Source organism: Convolutriloba macropyga, chromosome 8, assembly GCF_964194025.1.
Source record: "Convolutriloba macropyga chromosome 8, txConMacr16.3, whole genome shotgun sequence".
Classification (NCBI taxonomy): Eukaryota; Metazoa; Xenacoelomorpha; order Acoela; family Convolutidae; genus Convolutriloba; species Convolutriloba macropyga.
The window spans coordinates 10,341,958-10,361,267 of NC_134475.1; the positions used below are offsets into that span (position 1 = coordinate 10,341,958).

The 19,310-nt window shown below is 38.4% G+C and overlaps 1 protein-coding gene across 1 annotated transcript in view; it reads left to right on the plus strand.

Moving 5' to 3' along the window:
* Positions 1-10,556: 10,556 nt before the first annotated feature.
* LOC142343922 (BOS complex subunit ncln-like) overlaps positions 10,557-19,310 on the plus strand; it is a 29,057-nt gene continuing 20,303 nt past the window's right edge. Inside the window, exons 1-2 of the mRNA XM_075395320.1 lie at positions 10,557-10,756; positions 11,603-11,935. Of these exons, the coding sequence (XP_075251435.1) occupies positions 10,594-10,756; positions 11,603-11,935 (496 nt within the window). The 5' untranslated portion in view covers positions 10,557-10,593. The remainder of the gene's footprint in view (positions 10,757-11,602; positions 11,936-19,310) is intronic.

Genomic DNA, 19,310 nt, shown 5'->3' on the forward strand with positions numbered 1-19,310 from the left:
TATTGAAATGCTTGAATAAGATACACCCTCAATTGACAAAACCACTAAAAATTTAGAGGCCTTATTGGTTATGTAGTTGTATGCTGAATTTTGTACTTTATTTTGTTAATTTTTGTCTTGGACTGGCATATCATGACGTTGAGAAGCTTTTCACATTGTTATCGAGTTTTCTATAAGTGTTCCCTTTAATACGCAAACAGTTTTTGAGGTGAGGCGCCAATATAACAGAAGTCAACGAGATGGTTCTAAAATTTGAGGTTGAATGAGAGCCGGTTGTTGTTATAATAGCCCAACGACTGTAGCTCCTCGTGACATTTCTGGCGCCTGTGCTCCGCGACCTGTTCCCTTATCACTGAGTTGAGAGACTCAATCTGAGAATTCGCCGGTTCAGTGGCTCTCAGAGCGTCTCGCTCATCGGCGAGGACTGCAGCGCTCGAAGGGAAGGGTGGTCGGGTTTTGGGAATTCTTCCTGAAGGAATGTCGTGTCCATTAGCTTTCATGATGGTACGCCGGAAGAATCTCTCGTCGTTCATGCTAGACGGAAATTTGTTCGCGATGGCGGCTTCTGTGTCGCGTGTGAAGCTCTCCCAGTTTGCCTTCCTGAGGCTTTTGAAGGTTTTCCTGGGTGTCGGCTTCCTTGATTCTTCAACTGTGGGTAGGGAGATGAGAATTTGCAGATGGTCGGAACCAAGCGATATCTTTGTGGACCATGTAGCCAACGGCAGCAAGGAATTTCTGGCTAGAGTCACATCCGGTGAGTTTGGACGGCCTGATGACGGCAGTCTTGCGGCGGTATCCTCATTCAGAACTTGTAATGAGAAAGCTCCAATCTATACGTCTAGGGTTACCCCTCTCTCATCCCCGGGAAGAGAAAACCACATGCCATCATGGGCGTTTAGGTCTCCCATAATGGTACAGTCCCCGTCATCTTGCAGGTGTGATGCAATGGACGGGCAGAAGTTGGGTGAGCAAGTGCTTCTCGGCGGAATGTACAAGTTTACCAGCTTGAGGGAGGAGTTGGCAAATTGTACTTTGATCGACTGTGCTTCCAGGTTGCCTCCAGCTATATCTGGAAGTGCAGTGAACTGTATGTCGTGATGGATCAGGACGGCTTAGCCACCTCCTGTGCCTGAAGGGCTATCACGCCGGAGGAGCGTATAGTTGGGAGTTTTGGGCAGTTTCGACTCTGCAGCCAGTTTCGTTTCTTGGAAAGCAGCTACACCAATGTTCTCTTTCCTTAGAAATTCCAGGGTTTCGTCGATTTTCGAGGAGATTCCGTTTATGTTAAACAGCAGGCGTTTGAAATCTGTTGCGTAGTGTACAGCGAGTGGAAGCGTCGGCGGTGGGAAAGGTGGTGTGGCAGCAGGGGCAATTCCAATCTGGTTTCCAATCGGCTACAGAGGAGAGGTCGCAGCAATTCTTCCTGGGATCCCTTCTGAAGTGGAGGTAGTTGCTGCAGTCATTACACCACACAGATGCAGTTCTCCAGGTGACCGGGGTTGCACATGTTCTGCAGTCGTAGGGAACTTGAGGTCCCGGATTGGGTTCGGTGCCAGCAATGAGAAGACACAGGATCAGCAGCGCTGCAGAGACTGACCCCGTGGGAAAAACCCGACAGGTTTGAGAGGCTGACAGAAGTATTGAAGCCCTTTGCAGCTGCTGGTTTGAGGCATCTGGTATGTCCACCCCATACATGTGGCTTCATGGGACACAATGAGAGCCTGTCTTTGTATTGAACGTACCTGCGCTGATTGAAACATGGTCAACCTTTTTTATAACATCCGAGGTAATGCAATAAAAGCTCCAAAACTCCCTCCATCAAGAGATCGCGCATTCGTGTCGTCTGCTATTGTACCCTTTAAGCGATGAGGGACTCTCCTATCAGGTTACTTCCACCTGCTTCATACCTAAGAGATCCATGTTCATCCGTATTGGTTAAGAGCTTCTGCTCTGGCCTGGTATCTGGTAGTCACTCCCTCGGGGTCCCCCTGGTACAGCTCACCCAGCGCACGAGGTGTGTGGAGTAGTTTGAAGCTGATTTCGTCTCTTGGCATATCGGGAACTTCTCTTTTGCGGTGTATTTCGTTGGTTTGGTCATCCCTCTGCTTTTTTTGCGGTTTTTCAAGTTCTGATTAAATTTTTGCGGTGTCTTCTGATTAAATTCTTGTCCAACATACTTTTGGACGCATTTCGTTTTTCTCTGTTTTCGCTTGATGTGGTTCGCAAGCCCCGCTCTTGATTTGCATATTTTTCCACAGTGAGGACACTGTCGTTCCTTTCGTCTCTATCGTCTCCTCTGACCTATCGACAGCGTGACCAACCTACCTGTTTTCTTTGGATTCGTCCCACTGTCAATATAATCGAATGATCATCGACCTCCAGAGCTTCCTGTCTTTGGCTTGGTCCACGATATTTAGGGCATCCCATCCGGCCTCTCTTGCAAGCTTCAGCCAATAGCGGAAAGTTAAACGATACTTTTTCTTGGGTTTAGGGGCATCTTCTGGATTGGTCAGCTACCCAAAAACGATTTGTCTTATTATTCTTTCGTCTGGTAGGCGGATAACATGACCAAGACGTTCCAAACTTCTCCGTTCTATCTTGGCCCTGATTGGTTTTATCATCAACTCTTTTCTCGAGTTCCACATATTTTGCTTCTTTGCTGATATTTCCTTCACTGGTGGTTGCGTTTTCCCCTTCCACACCTATCGATAACTTTTGTCCACTTTTTTTGCAGCGGTTCACTTCGACTGTCCAGGTGTGGACATTGCAGTTGAAAAGCATCGTGCTCTCCTCAACCGCTTAGACAGCTCGTGCTTGCGTCCTCTTCATCAGGCTTTTCCATGCTCCCAATCTTCTCTGGATTCTGATTTTTGTGTCTGCTTCTTTTTTTCGGGTTTCAGTAGCGCTTGTTTGGGCAACATGTTCTCCAGACCTCGATCTGTCTCCTACGTTTCAAGTGATGTCGCTTCAAATAATCATTTTGACTGCTGTGTCGTTATCGTGTTGCATGATGCGTGTGTTTTTTTTTGTTTCCAGAACAAATTATTTCCTTTTTCGATTTTTTGCTGGATGTAACGTGTTATTTTTTCCTTCTTCTGGGCCGGTGATTTCTCTCTAATATTGGTTTGCATTCAAGATTTGGGTTGTTTACTGGCCTTGGGGTTCGATCAGATGAGTCATGGTCGTTAATTGAGGTAAAACGATAATTTGAAAAAAAAAATTCATTTTGCTTGCATATGGTTAAAGTTTGTACACAATGCGTGCATACATAATGCGTTTCATAAAATTTTGAGAAATAATTTATTTTTCCCATTAATTTTTTCTGCAATTTTTTTATTGATTTTTTCATCGTAGGACAACATTGCAAATAATGCTGAATTTCAACATTGCAAATAATGCTGAATTGTTGCTTTTTTCCAGTATTCACCGTTTCATTTTCGCTTGATGTTAGCTAGATAGGTTTAATTTGTGACTTCAGTTTCCATATTTGTCGCTGGGGGCCATCCGCTTTGGGAGGCTTTCTTTACCTGGACTAACAAGGTTGGTTTGTTTGGTTGGGCTACCTTTGCGGTGCTCTGCTTCGGTCCTGTTCACTTGCTGTTTTTCTGGTTTTTTTGTCCTCAGTTTCTTGTTCTTTTGATTCTGCTTAGTCCCTATACTTCTGACTTGGCAGTTTGGGTATCAGATTTAATGATGCATGCTTCTTGTTTGTTGTTCATTGTCGTTCTTTGGATTCTGTAAACAGGATTCTTCAATGGTTGAACAGTTCTCGTTAAATTAAAGAACCAGAAGTGGTAACTTGGCAAGCCGAATATCCTAAGTAACAAAGAGGGCTATACCCGGGCCTCCTACCTCCCTTAGGATTACGAGTTTGAGACATTCGCTTGTATTCTACAGGAAAAAGCACGTTTGATTCAGGGTTTTCTAGTCTCGTCTATGATCTAAACTAGAAACCGAAGAATAATTCATGAAATATGTGGAGTTGGAGTTATGATTGAGAAGTGTACCAAGTTCTCAATACAACTAAGTTATACTAAGAGATCAGTCTGTAATCCATACTACATTGTTTAGTCTTAGTCGCCAAATGTTCTACGAACAGTCAACCCTACCCTCAGAGTGTCTTGATACTCAGAAACACTCGTCTTGAATGCGTCTGCAGTTAGTCTTTGGTGTCGAATTCCCAGATCTTACCCTAATACTGATTGATCTCTGTAAAACCACCTATTATTCGTAAGGTAGCTATGCTAAGTTCTGAATCAGTGCCAGAAATTGAAGTGTAAGAAGTTATTAGACTTATAAATCAAAGATTACAAAGTTATTCCTAACTAAATCAGAGCTAGGATCAGTCAAAGTGTATTCCCGAATGAGTCTTAACTATTTTCTGTTTCTCTATTCAATCTCTGACTCTCCACCTACTATCGGAGAATCCAGAGAACTTAATCAAAACTAAGGAAAGACTATTACCGCGGAAAAAAAGCTGTCTTGATTTTGAGGGTTTTTATTAATCCACACGTAATAATTAAAGTGCGAAAAATGCACTCTAAGCATTTTTGATCGTGACTTCGCGTTATTTAGAACTTCGAATTATGTTTTTAGTTAACTTCCTCATACTATCGGGTCCGAAAATTGCATTAGTTGAGGTTTGGTACCAACTTGAGAAAATCATATTATAGCTCTAATCTTGATCTGTAGAAACATCCGTATCTCTTTTGGATTCGGTTTCTGCGGTTCATCGAGAAATTTGAAGGCTAGTTCAAATTTTTTTAACTTCGTTGTTGCTGTAGTTCTTAACTTTTAACATCTTCAAGTAACTGCACGTCTGACTCAGCCGTTTGGGCAATCATATTGAATGATAACCGTTTGTATCGACTTTTGAGATTTGGTATTTTGCGTGGGTTTTATCTTTGTCGGTTTCTTTGAAGTTCATTGGTCTTCCTTTTTTAAATTGATTTTCATGTTTCGATTTTTTCATTTTCTTGCTTTGATCAAAATATTTTTGTTCGACAAATTACTTCATATGTGTTGTTCTGAAATACATAAATTATAGGACGTTTATAGTTTCGATATTGTTTTCACCGGTTGTTTGAGGGAATTTTAGGGCCTCAATCACAAAGGCCAAGCAAAGCCCCGAAAAATGGTGCGCTCATTCCGCCATGTGAAAATCCTCGCCGGATCCACGGGATGTTAATTTAATGGTGAAATATTATACTTCTTTCCTGTGGCGTTAGTGAGTTTGACCATTGAATTATTTTCGTCATTTTTTTTAAACTTGTATTTTTTAAATATGAGTTCGTATGTGATTATAGTTCTTCATTGGCTTTCTGTATTTTATTAAGCAATGTTTTTGCTAGTCCATGGTGCTGCTTTTAACAAAACCATCATCTGGAAGTCTTGCTTAAAATTTTTTGTTCGGATATGTTGGCCGAAATTGGTGCGCTGTGTCATCTTATTTCACAATAGTCTCTTTGCGCTTTTCTCTTTTCTAAATTCATTACGTTCGTAAAGAAAATCTCCATTAATATCGTCCATAAATTTACCGTTTCTCTATTTAAAATGTTTTGTTTTATCAATAACTTTTCTCAGTTATCTAGTGCATCCGTTACCGGAATAGATATGTATAATTTTTTGATGTCCAAGCTGCTAGGGACAGTTGTCGTTATTAAATTTTGTAATTTATTGGTTTGCTTGATATACAGGAGTCCGTTTGCCCCGAACAATTTAAGTGTCCGTTCTAGGATAAATGTCTTCAATTCTTTCCCTGTACGCTTCTTTTTAGACCGCAGTATGTATTTTGCTTATGGGTTTGTCCAATTGTTTTTGGTTGATCTGGTGCAGCACTCATTTTTGTATGATTTCTTGAATTTCATTTTCGGCGTTTTCCGTTTCATTTCTTCTGCGTGAAAACTTATATGCCGCTTTTTGCAGGTGTTTTTGCCACCTTTTCTTGTGTAGTGCGCAGGTTCACAAGACAGTTGCCTTTAACTGCTTTTCTAATTATTGGGCTTTTAATTTGTTTCATTTATTTAATTGCTGTTTCTTATTTCGTCTATCCTGTTGATCTTAAGGTTTTGTGTTTCCCAAGTTGCGAAGATCACGGCTCTAATCTTGGTTGTTTCTCCTCATATTCGCCGGTTTGCCCTCCACTTCAGAGCGGCAGGTTCTCCTTCACTTGAAATATAGCAATTTTTTTCCTGCCATTCCTTTTGATCGTCGTTTACGTGACACTAGGGTTCGGAAATCTGGTCAGATCAGGAAATTTGAGGGCCTCATTCCCGATGGTATGGCTGCGGCGTTTATACCTTGGAAACAAGGCAAGCGAATTTCAAAGACCCGGAAAAGGAACTCTTATTCCTTCTCAAGAAATTTGTTGCCTGATCCACAGGATGATCGTAACTTCGATCCCAAGGATCCTTTGGCATTAAGTCGTTAATCGCTGATTTCTTATTCAGCTAAATAGTGGAAAAATTGTTTGGATTTTGTCCTTAATTTTCAAATTCTCTCGGATTTCCAAGTTGTCTCCTTGATGCCTTTAAGTGTAGAAATATATTTCCTTTCCCGTTTTCTGTCGGCAAAAATATTGGAAATCTCCAAGAATTTGGGTAATTTTTGCACCGATTGTAACATTTCCATTTCCACATTGTGAGTGCTAACCCTATCAATAGGGTACTCATTTTCCAGCGGAGTTCGGTAATCACTTAATGATTTGCTTTTTTCCAGCTTTGGTAAAATTGACCGTTGAAGGTTTTTCATCTAAGAATTTTCGTAACTTGTGCAGAAATTTGCTCTGTTTCTTTTATATTCCCGAAAAACAACAATCTCATTCGTTCATATTGACTTTACTAGTTATGGGGATTTCTGTTTTTCCAGTGTTCGAATCAGAAGGTTGAGTGAGTCTTTTTTGGTGTATCTCAGTTTTTCGAACTTCAGAATGAAGCTTAACCTTATTTTTGTAATTCCTCAATCACTTTGCAGCATCTTTTAAACCATAAGAATCTCACTTTACCTGATTTTTCAACTGGTCTTTGTGGTTTGATTCCTTTGCTGTTGTTGGGGGTCTTTCTCACGTATACGCAGATAATTGGTTGATTTTCAATAAGCTTTAGTTTGATGTCCAGGAAAAATGCTTTTTTGATGTCCAAGAAAAATGTTTTTTTTTTAATAGTTAGTATGCGAACATAATCCTTCATTGGTTTTCTGTATTTTTTAGCAATGTTTTTGCTGGTTCCATGGTGCTGCTTATAACAAAACCATCATCTAGAAGTCTTGCATAAAATTTGTTGTTGGGGATATTTATCTTTTTCCATAGTTTTAAAGACATATGTCGGACGGAATTGGTGCGCTGTGCCATCTCATTCGACATTCGTCACTTTGCGTGATTTTCTTTTCGAAGTTTGCTACGTTCATTGATCTGTGCGTGAATTTGCCGTTTCTCTGTTTAAAATCCTGTTTATCAATAACTTTTTTCAGATATCAAGTAAATCCGTTACCGGAATTGATATGTGTAAATCTTCGAATCTTAAAATGGTCAATCTGTCGTCAAAATACTTTAGCTGTTTTTGTGTAAATGTTTATTTTTTGATCACTCTGTCCAAGCTACCAAGGAAATTTGTCGTTAATAATTTTCGTAGTTTATTGGTTTGCTCAATATACTGGAGTTCGTTTGCCCCGAAGGCTGTAACAGTGTCCGTTCCAAGATAAATGTCTTCAATTCTCTCTTTGTAGGCTTCTTTTTAGAGCAAAGTATGAATTTTTCCCTTATGGGTTTTTGTTCGATTGTTTTTCGGTTGATCTTGTAGAAAGCTGGTGCAACACCCATTATTGTTTCTATGATTTGAATTTCATTTTTAGCCTTTTCCATTTCATTTCGTCTGTGTCATTTTTTGTATGCCGCTTTTTGCAGTTCTTTGTTTGCCACATTTTCTTGTGTAGTGCTCAGTATCACAAGACAGTTTCCTTTAACTGCTTTTATGATTATTGGGCTTTTGTTTTCTTTCAGTTCTTTAATTTTTTTGGCTGTTGTGTCTCCCAAGTTGCCAAGATCAGGGCTATAAAACTTGATTGTTTAAGCCGGTTTTGGGACGTTTTGGGAGGATGTATCCCCAGCTGTCGCCGACCCCAGCTGTCGCCGAAGTGCCCCGTGGACAGTGTCAACACAATGTGGATACAGTTGGATGCACCAGTGCATCATTTATCTTCAGAATCGGTGTGCTTTTTTTCATCCCTGAGTTCGGACCTCAGATTATGAATCGCAGGAACGATTTAAGGCACGTGTTGTTTCTAAAAGGGCAAGTGAAGAGATGCTCCTGTCTATCAAAAATACTTCTGTGCCCAATAAAAAGCGATAGAGTTGGCTCCCCTTTTTCGATGTGGGAGTCTGTGAACCATCTCTCAACTTCAAATATTTGCATATGCATGTACCCAATAATTATTTTCAGGTATGACGTATCGTAGAATGGGATATGACGTATCGTATGCTCGCTCCGTTCCATTTGAACGGAGCGAGCATACGATTCCGGGAGAGGTTAACTGCGCGTTTTCGGCTCCATTGCTAAATAGAATCTTTCCAGATCTTCTTTTACCTTGTTGTTTGCCGCATTCTTTGACTGCTGCTGCAGTGATCACTGATTTAACTTTGAAGTTTTTTTGGTTCCCTATTACAATGAGCATGGCGAACCACTGTTCTTGCTGGTAGCATTTTTGAGATAACTACCTATTTTTGAGAGTGTCTCATTTTACTTCTCGAAATGGTATGGTAGCTGGAGAAGTTGAAGTGCTTTCCAGTGAAGTTTTAGAATCTTTCTAAAAGTTTATTCACTAGCTTGTTTTGGATTTCTCTTGACACTTTTTGATGCCTTCCTCTTGATTTTTGTGCTGTTTTTTTTTCGAGGGTGTTTTGTTCTAGATAACGTTTCTATTCATTTGTGCGCTTGATCTTGATTTTAAATTGAGCTCGTTTTGTATTTATGTCCATAAATGGTAACTTCTGTTTAAGCTGAAAGAATGAGAATGAAATCACTCCTCAGTTTCACGCCGTAGCATAATTAATTCTAAAATAACACAAATTATGCTGTACGTAGCTTTTTTGTACCATGGTTCCATATCTCCGAAGGAGTAAAAAATTTAAACTTGGAGTTTCAATTGGAAAGGCTCCTAATTGTGCTACCTAAATGTGTATCTATGGATAGTTTGAGAGGGTTTAATTGACTTGCATGCTTTCTTCCATGAGCTGGGAACAAAATATTATGGAACGTACGTCCAGTCATTTAAGTGAAACCATTTCGAAAATCGAGGTCTTTTTTAACAAGAGCTTTTAATACACATTGACACTGGAGTGCAATTCCATCTTCAGGCGTAAAAAATATGGGTTTTCTGATCGGATTTTTTCTAGCCTAGCATAACTGTCTTCCTCTTTCGCCGATTTTTATGGCCAGAATGTTTAAGTCAACATTTTTCATATGTAAAGTAAGGACTATTGAGAAAGAATATAGTTGTGAAAACGTCCCTCATATGTCGAAAGTATGATTCGTCCAGCAGTTTTTTCAATAAGAACAACCAACAATTCCACGTTATCAGCCAAAAATTATGTCAACGTTGGCATATTCTTGCGCTTTTTTATAAATGCTTCCGCAAAAGCAAGAAATGAAAAGAACTTTTTCGGTATTTTGGGTTCCAAAGCCGTGAGTAAGTACAGTATTGCCCAATACAAATAAAATGAAAAGTCAAAAGGTTACAAGGATTATTTTGTCTAATTTTGTTTAGCTCACCAAAATTCGATTTGTTTTGTTTAAACTGTTATTTTCTTTTGATTGTGTTTGTGAGTTGATATATGAATCGATATTATTAGTTGATTTAAAATTTTATGATTTGTCTTGATTAAAAAATTCCGCTCAGCAATTTTGCTTCCGTAATCAGTGCAATTTTGTATTATTTTTACATTACAGCCTAGAAAATCTTGTCATGAAATACTTTTTACTGCTCCTGAGGAAATTGTATTTATGAATAGGGTGTTGCGTAGAACACTATCGAAGAAGCGTCCAGCAAAATTGAAGTTGCAAATAAACTAAATGTTTTGGGTTCTGATTAAAAATCTTATTATAATGTTATCTTGTTTTGACGGAGTATGATTTTTTAGAGGAAGAATCTTAGCATATAGCGCTTAAAAAATCGAGACAGAGAGGACGAGTGGAGGTCGAGGCTTTGGTCTTTTTTTGTCCGTCTTATCATTTTGGGTTCAACTATGACTACTCAAGTATCTATAGGATAAACAAATCTTGGATCTGTTTTGCCCCCCCCCCCCCCCGCAGCTTTGTCGGCATATAGCTTTTAAGCCTTCTGGGACGCTTGCTATTTTTTGTACCTATTAGCTTGCTATATAACGACACATAATTTGAGAATGGGTGTCATAAAAACACTGAGTTGACTAAACACAATAAATCCCAACTTTTGCGTCTGAGTAAATTCTTGTTTTTTTTTATTTCTGCTGGACGTGTTTTCGGCTAAAATTCCTTATCTTCGTGTTGCTCCAATTGAATAAACGACAAGTTAAATATAATATTCTAAGAATTCGAATCAGATGTTTATTTTAGAAGCGTTATGCTGGACTTCTTAAACGACTTGGCAGAGACTTGCAAAAGTTTCAACGTGTACATTGTCATTATGATCGTGCCTTTGTTCCTGTTGGCTGCACCTGCTTGTGGCTCTCAGAGTTTTCCCATTTTCAGACTCCAGGGATTCGAGGCTGGATCCAACAAAAATGGTAAGTGCTACTCCTCTAGAAGAGTTATTAATTGCTCTCGAACGAAGGAAGTTTGTAGCAATTATGACTCCTATGGTCTTTTTATGGGATTTTTCGCTCGACCGAATTTGTGTCTGACAAATTTAATTTTTAACCCCCAAAAACTATATGAACAGGTAAAGCCTGGAGGGCATTAAGTGGCCGAGCATCTCTCTTAGAGCGTTACGCCTCACTAGTCTCTTAATATGCAATTCACCGAAACTTTTGAGGAGACAATTTTGATGTTAAGTTGAAGGGCGGTTCTTTATATTAAAAATTTCACCCCCACCCCCTAAGCCGACCCCCCCAGTCAGCCTATGGATGATTATTATTAAAGTTAAGTGATTGTTATCGAGTGTATATTTATTTAACCAACTGGTAAAATTTTATCATATTTTGATTTGAAAATATTTGGAAATATTTTGTTTGTAAAATATAATGTATTTTAATGATTGTGTGAAAACGGATTGTATCTGAACGAAGTTGGTTATGTGGTAAACAACGAGAATTGGTATTTTGTGAATTAACAAAATTTACACCTAAGAGAACATTAGAGAGTAAAACATGGAGAGGAAAATTGGGGCAGAACCAGAAACAGTCGTGCACGCATGGCTTTTGATGTCTCCTTTCCGGGGTCTTTTATAGCCCGCCCTTCACAACATTATAGCCCCCCATTATGGTATAATTACCATGATTAGGGAGGTGGGCTATAGGTTATTTGACCACAAAGCTGGGGGGTATAGTTTTTATGACGACAAAGCTTTGGGGAAGGCTGTAATGGGATAGACCTCTTCTCTGAATTATTTTGTGATGTTGTTTTCTTTCTAGGCTCATTCGCGGCTTCCATCTCGGCCGAAGCCACTACTCACGTTCACATGTCTCACAGGAAGTGTTTCATCGTGCGAATGGAGGAAACGGATGCAGCACAATTAAGGGATGTTGTGCGGATGTATCCACTTGCAATCATCATAATACTACCTCACTCCACAGATCACCTGAGTGAGGAGCAGAAGAACAAGTGGCTGGGAGTGGAGTCTCTCCTGATGGAACAGGAGTATCCCATTCCCATCTACTTCGCCCATGATTCCGACACTGTCAATCAAGTGTTGGAAAATCTGCAGGCTGTGACCTCGACCGACCGGGGATCTTCTGCATTCAAAGGTATGTGCTCGGTTTTCTTGACTCTTTTCTTTTTTACAATTATTGCTGAATAATACTTTTCGATATCTGCTGCTTTATGTAAAGCTATCCAATTGTCAAAATGCTCGTCTTTTCGCAGTATATTTGCAAGAAATTCGAATCCCAATTGATTTGTGCGAATGCGATCGAATAAACTGTAATCAAAGGAATTGATACAGTTTAAACTGTATCAATTCCTTTGATAAATCAATAAACTGTAATCAAAGGACCTGCAAGCTGTGAAATGTTCTCTTCTTTGCCCCCAAGTAAAAAGTAACGAGTATCTGGATTTCAATTTAAAATTTTATAACTTTTTGTTTGCCCAACCGTGTTGTGTTTCAATTAAAATCAAACGATATTAAAATCAAAGGGAATTAAAATCATTTAAAGGTAAATAAATTTCTCAGATCTGCACATCTTTTCCTGTATCTGAAATTGTTTAATCCACAATTTCGAGTGAGGCTCTGAAATTGCAAAAGGCTTATTTGTTTTGGGCGCTCACGAGATTTGAATATCTTGTCTGGTATTATCTAGGTCAAATGTCATATCTGTTTTCAAAAAGATGCCAAAACTTGTTAACTTGACTATTGCCCATTCACCACTTGTACACGTTCTTCTTAACTAGACAATGGCATTTTTGCCAATTGTTTACTGTTTCATAACTCCTTTTTGTGCGTGGTGAATTTTTGTTCTTTGGCAATAACTTCAGTTCTACGTGGATAATTTGTCACATCAATATCAAATTTGACTTCTTTGACTGCCGAACTAAAATTAATCTAAGAACGTGACACTCCATTTAAATGCTATGCCTTATAACTCTTGAGAATCAATGTCTTGGAACAATTTTTGCATAATGCTAGCTTCAAACGATTGAGTGACAAAGGTCGGTTTTCTGGACTAATTGTCATATACAAATTCCTAATCCAGATTTGATATGAATTACACTTTTGTATTGGTTGAAATTATGAATTGGTAAAATAAATATTTAGATTGTAGAAAAGGCTTGTGATTGGTTTATTAGATTGACTTACTAAAATAATTGAAGAAGTAGTTGCATGAAGGAGTTGGAAGAGTTAGACGAATAGAATAAAGTTGCAAACAGTTGTTTTGAATTTGAGGGAATCTGCTCAGAACCAGCATCTGAAATAGATAAAGGATAGATTTAATAGTATTAGAAGATGGTGACAGGAAAAGAGCAGAGAGATATACATTCACGATTCACAAGTTGAAAAATGATTTCTTAAAAAACACATAGCTTTCGCTTCAAAATGTTTAAAACTGTTAGTGTGGGACGGAAAAAACTTAGAATACGAATTGGCGAAAAAGAAGGACTATTGAATAGTTATATCATTAATTCTACTTCTACAAACTTACATTTAATTTATACAATTGATAATCGTAAATGCTTTTATTTTACGGATACCACTTGCCCCGACTTCCATTCAATTTTATCAGGATTAGATTTAGCAAACATAACAATTGACTTAAACCCCCAGATGAGCTTCAAACTTGATTAATTGCTATACTTGACTTATCATTTTTCCCCCAATTGCTCTTCTTGAAACTTTGAATACTTTTTGAAAAAAAATTTTTTTTATTTCTTTAACATTTTTCAATATCAATATCTACACTATCCTTCAATTGTTCCAGTTCAGAAATTTTTAGTGATAGTTTTGTCTTCTGAGATAAGATTGTTACAACTTTGATAAAATGGCAGATGTTGCAGCAGCTGCAAATGCTATCGCAACAGCAATAAGAGGAATTGCTCCACCTCCACCAGCAGCAGCGCCACAAAGCGTTAACTTAAATCCATTTACGGGAGCGGTTACAGAAGATTTTAGAGTATTCCGTGAGCAACTGGAATCTTCTATCGCACTTGCCCAAGTACCGAATGCCCAGCAAGTTGGATTTTTAAAACTTCACTTACAAGGTGGTGCTCTAAATTATTTTCTGGAATTACCGGCTGCAAGTAAAAACACAATAAACAATGCTTTGCAATCACTAGAAAATCGATATTTGAGTGCAAATCGTGTGGAGCTCTACAAATTAAAGTTCCAAGAACGAAAATTTAATCAATCAAAGGAGACGCCTGAAGATTTTCTGACAGACGTCACAAGACTTGCTAATATAGCGTTTGCAGATTCAGGAGGAAATGACTATTCGGCAGAACGAACAAGGCGAATACGAGACGCATTCATTTCGGGAATGCCTACACAAATTCGACTCAAATTGTTAATGCAACCGGAAACAACAACTGTAACCGATTTATGTGCATCAGTCTCAAAACGACTAACATTGAAAAGTATCTTACCAGATGAAGAAGCACAGGCCACAGGATTCAATGCTATTACTGACAATAGCTCAAGTAATCTTGCAACAGCATTAAACAACATCGCGGCTGCTAATAAAAATTTGGCGTCAAGTCAGAGAGAACTTGGAAGACAAATGAACAAGATGCAAGTCTCTGTGGACAGATCAAATAATAGGAGATTTCACAGAGGTAATCTTCGAGGCCGACGACAAATTCAATTCAACTCAAACCGCGGAAATAACAGACCTTCATACCATCAAGGTAACCAACGACAACAATTCGGTCACGCTGGCAGTAGTTTCTACAACCAACGTGGGCGTGGTTACAGATACAGTCCAATTATCTGTAGGAACTGTGGTCAACCGGGCCACATACAAAGTCAATGTTGGTTTAAACCAGCACCACAGCGAGGAACACACGTGCCGTTCGATACGATCCCAAAAAACTAAATACGCAGCAGCAGCCTTTTCTTACAGCACTAGCTAACAGTAGTCATAATTCAGTGCCAATAACGGGTACGAATCTTTTCTATTTACCATTACACTTTCACAAATTCTGCTTTAAAATACTAATTGATACTGGAGCATTTTCAAGTGCACTTTCAAAAACTATATTACAAAAAATTAAACTAAATAAGCCAGCATGTGTTACTCAACTATCGAACAATTTTCCTGAAAAAGTATACGTGGCTGATGGCAAAAAAGTGCGAGTAATGGGAAAAGTTATCATTGAACTAAATGTCGGATTGAATACTTATAGCGAAGAGTTTCTCATTCTTGATCAAATGAGTACTGCAATTCTAGGAAACCCATTCTTTATCAAAAATCGAATTGTTATTGATCCGTCAAAGAAATTACTATACTTTCCAGATGTTACCTTGAGTCTTAATTCCATAGGACATCAGGTTAACCCAAGACAGCAAGTAGTCATCACGGTTAGTAAAATAACATTGAGACCAAACCATCAAGATATTGTTGAAGTCTCCATTTTCAAACCAGATATTGCATTTAAAAATGCTATTGGAATAATTGAGCCGTCTTCCCTATTCGAAAAAAAAATCAAGCTTATGTGTTACTTCGTCAATAAACAAACTTGATAACCATCAGAGAACTAAAATTGGGATTCTGAATCTAAACCCTTTTACTGTTACTATTAACCCACGAACACGAATAGCAAAATTCATTTTATTAACGCCAAATCAAGCAAACTATATTTATCCTTTTGAACCATCAATTCTATCGTCAATTACAGAAAACGAAGTTTTTCCTGAAAATCAAAACAAACCAATCTTTCAAACATGGGTGCCGACAGACAACTTTTGGTTCCCAACACCTGAGAACTGTCATGACAATTCAAAGCTTACCGGAGTTTGGAAAATAATTTATGACACTCTTGTAAAATTAAGAGCGGATGAAAAATTAGACCCCACAACGGATAAAGAAAGTAGAGCAACGTTTCTTTCCAAATTTGACTGGACTGATTCGATATTTTCGCGAGAGCAAAAGAAACTTATGGAAAACTTGTTGGTCAAACATCATAAAATATTTGCTCGACACAGATTAGATCTTGGAAAAAACACGGACTGTCCTGTTAAACTAACACCCGAACATAATAGACCAATTTACTCACCAAACCCCACAACACCAATACATCTCAGAGACGAGCTGATTGTAGAATTAGCTCTTATGCAATACTACGACATCATTACCACTCTACCTTTCTCACGATACTCGTCTCGTCTTTGCTCAGAGAAAATCATCGGGAAAACTGAGAATCTTAATAGACCTTAGACGCATAAACCACTTGCTACGCCATGATTACAACAACCATAATTATCCTATACCAACAATGGCCGACGCAACTGCGCATCTAGCAGGGAAAACGATCTTCGCAAAAATGGATTGCAGCCAAGCTTATTTCTCTATGCAAATGGCGGACAATTTGAGTGTTCAACTTCTGGCCTTTAACTTTGGAGGAAGAACCTTTGCGTTCAAACGACTAGCCCAAGGGCTCAGCCGACCACCAACAGCTTTCAGCTCTTGTGTGAGTAAGCATTTACAGTCATGTGTTGCTAGTGATAAGTGTTTTGTTTATTTTGATGACTTGGGAAGTGGCGCAAAAGATGGAAAAACGTTGATCGATAATTTGGAACAGATTTTTCTATGCATTCAAAATTTGGGTTTTAAACTGTCAATCGAAAAATGCCAATTTGGTATTCCAAAGATCCAATTTCTTGGACATGTTGTATCTGCAGCTGGCATTAGTCCTAACAAACCGAAAGTTGAAAAGTTTCTTGAAAATGTTAGAATGCCAAAAACCATAAAACAGGTTCGCCGATTAATCGGATTTATGCAATATTTCCAAAAATTTATACCAAATCTTGCACTTAAACTGCACCCTTTCTTCAAACTGTTGCGAAAAGAAACTCAATTTAACATCACAAACAACCATCACGAATCCCTGGCTACTCTGAAAAATGATTTAATTAAAGCTTGTTCAATGTCGTTAAAATTAGCTCAACCAGGTTGCCAATTCATAATCGTTTGTGATGCCAGCTTTTACGCTGCAGGTTTTATCCTACTAATTGAAGACAATTTAGAATCTGAAGAACCAAGCAAGGATAAAACTTACGCACCTGTTTCCTTTGGTTCCCATTTGTTTTCGCCTGCGCAACTTAAACACTCAATTTATGCTAAAGAATTCCTGGGAATATATTTAGCCTTTGGGTCGTTTGAGCATTACATATGGGGAGTTTCAACTAAACCAGTAATAGTCCTAACAGATAACAAAAGTGTCACACGTTTCTTCCAGACGAAGAAATTACCGGGAAACTTATGGAACGCTGTTGACTATGTGTTATCTTTTAACTTTGTATTAGGACATATTTCTGGCAAAGCTAACGCAGCCGCAGATTATCTCTCACTCATTCATGTTAACCCTAGCACCAAGCTGAAACTGAAACTGAGCGATCGAATTCCTGTAAAAGACATTGAAGTTGAAGTACTAGCACAAACACCAGACAATAGCCTTACAGCTTTAATAACAGCCGTTAACGTCCCTCTTATAACTATTGACAGTGAGGAAACTTGTACCACAATTCATTTAAGCTCCTTCTTTGAGCCGAAAGATCAGAGTTTAAACAAATTGTCGGAAGAAAATCCCTTGGATAAATTTGAATTGAGTAAGTGCTTAAAATCAATTGATATGTTCAATGAACAGTCAAAGGACAACGATATTCAGAAAGCACTGAACTTGCTAAGGAAAAAGGATTCACCGATAAGCATGTATTGTTCATATGACCTACAGAAATATCATAAGCAACTTGGTCGGTTAATCCTTGATGGAAACATACTTTGCCGAAAATTTTATGACCATTCAGGCAAGAATTTTATCAAACAGATTGTCATTCCAAAACAACTGCGAACAGAACTTATATACCGAATTCACAACTCTAAGCTTAAAGGACATTTAGGCATACAAAAGACCATTCATGAGTTCCGAAGGAAATTCTATTTCCCGGGCTACACAGAATTTCTTATTACTTATATAAACAACTGCCTAACATGTTTTCAAGCTAAATCTCCCAAACATGAAACATTGACCATGCCATTATCTCCCGTTAGTTCTAATACTAGCCTACCTGCAGATATGCTTCAAATCGATATAGTCGGTCAATTACCAAAATCAGGAGGCTACTCGTATATACTAACAGGAATGGACGTATTTTCGAAATATATGTTTGCACAGCCCTTACCTTCAATCTCAGCCGACACAGTTTGTAAATTCTTAATGCAATGGTTTATGCGGCATTCCTATATACCATTAGTCATACTTACAGATCAAGGCTCGCAATTTACTTCGCGAATGCTAGAAGAGCTTTCAACGCTTTTAGAATTTAAAATCGAACATGCGACTGTTAAACACGCTCAAACAATCGGAGCTTTAGAAAGGTCCCATGGCCCACTCAAACGATACTTACGAATTTATGAAAACCAACTGCCAAGGGACTGGCATAAATATGTAGATTTAGCTGTGTTCCAACACAACACTAGCTACCAATCTACATTAGCTTGCCCTCCAACTCTTATCTTTCATGGCAGAATACCGCAAAAGCCTTTAGATCTACGCTTCAGTAACAAAAATATATACCACCAGCAATGCCAATATGATTATATTTTTGATATCCAAAGCAAAATGGCGACATTATTTAGCCAAACTAAAGAAAACTTAGTTAATTCATTCAACAAATATCGCGAATATTATGATAGAAAAGCCAAAGCTGCACCATTAAAATTACATGACTATTGCATGTTGCTCAGTCCAAAACTTTCTAAAGAGCATGAAAAGATAAGTAACTTAGAATGCAAATGGACAGCATTGTTCAGAATTGAAAAAGTTCTAACTCGAAGTAACTATTTAATAAGAAGAGTGAACACAAATAATACGCAAATCGTCCATAGAGTCAGACTCAAACCCATCAAACCACAATATAAAATTCAAGATCTGCAGAATATTGATGAAAAACTATTTAAAGCAGACCCAATGATAGCCGAGGAATTGCGTGAACCAAACCTCTTTGACCATGCATTAGAGGAATTGACTTTTTCTTACGACAAAAATCGACGAGCGAAAGTTTACTCCAAAATAGCAACAGAACCTGAGTCAAAAAGTGTAACGGAAATGGTACAAAATACGACTGCAGAAGAGCCCCCACGAACACCTGAAATGGAAAACACAGGGGACACCTCTCCGTTTTATACACCAGAGTCGGAAAAACTTTCCAGCAGATCGCATACTCCGCAGTCCAGTCCTAAGTCTGACCAAAATAATGATATAGTTACTGAACCTCCAACAACATCAAGCATACCAGTTTCAAATCTAGCTAAACTGCTAAAGGAAAAGCGGCATGAACGTGAAACAGCAGGCAGCAAACACAGCTCCTACACTCCAAACACGGATACCACAACCACAAAAACCAACATCATCAAGTTCCCTAAAAGTGGCAGACACAGTCTCGCGATATGGTCGCATACGCAAGCAAACACA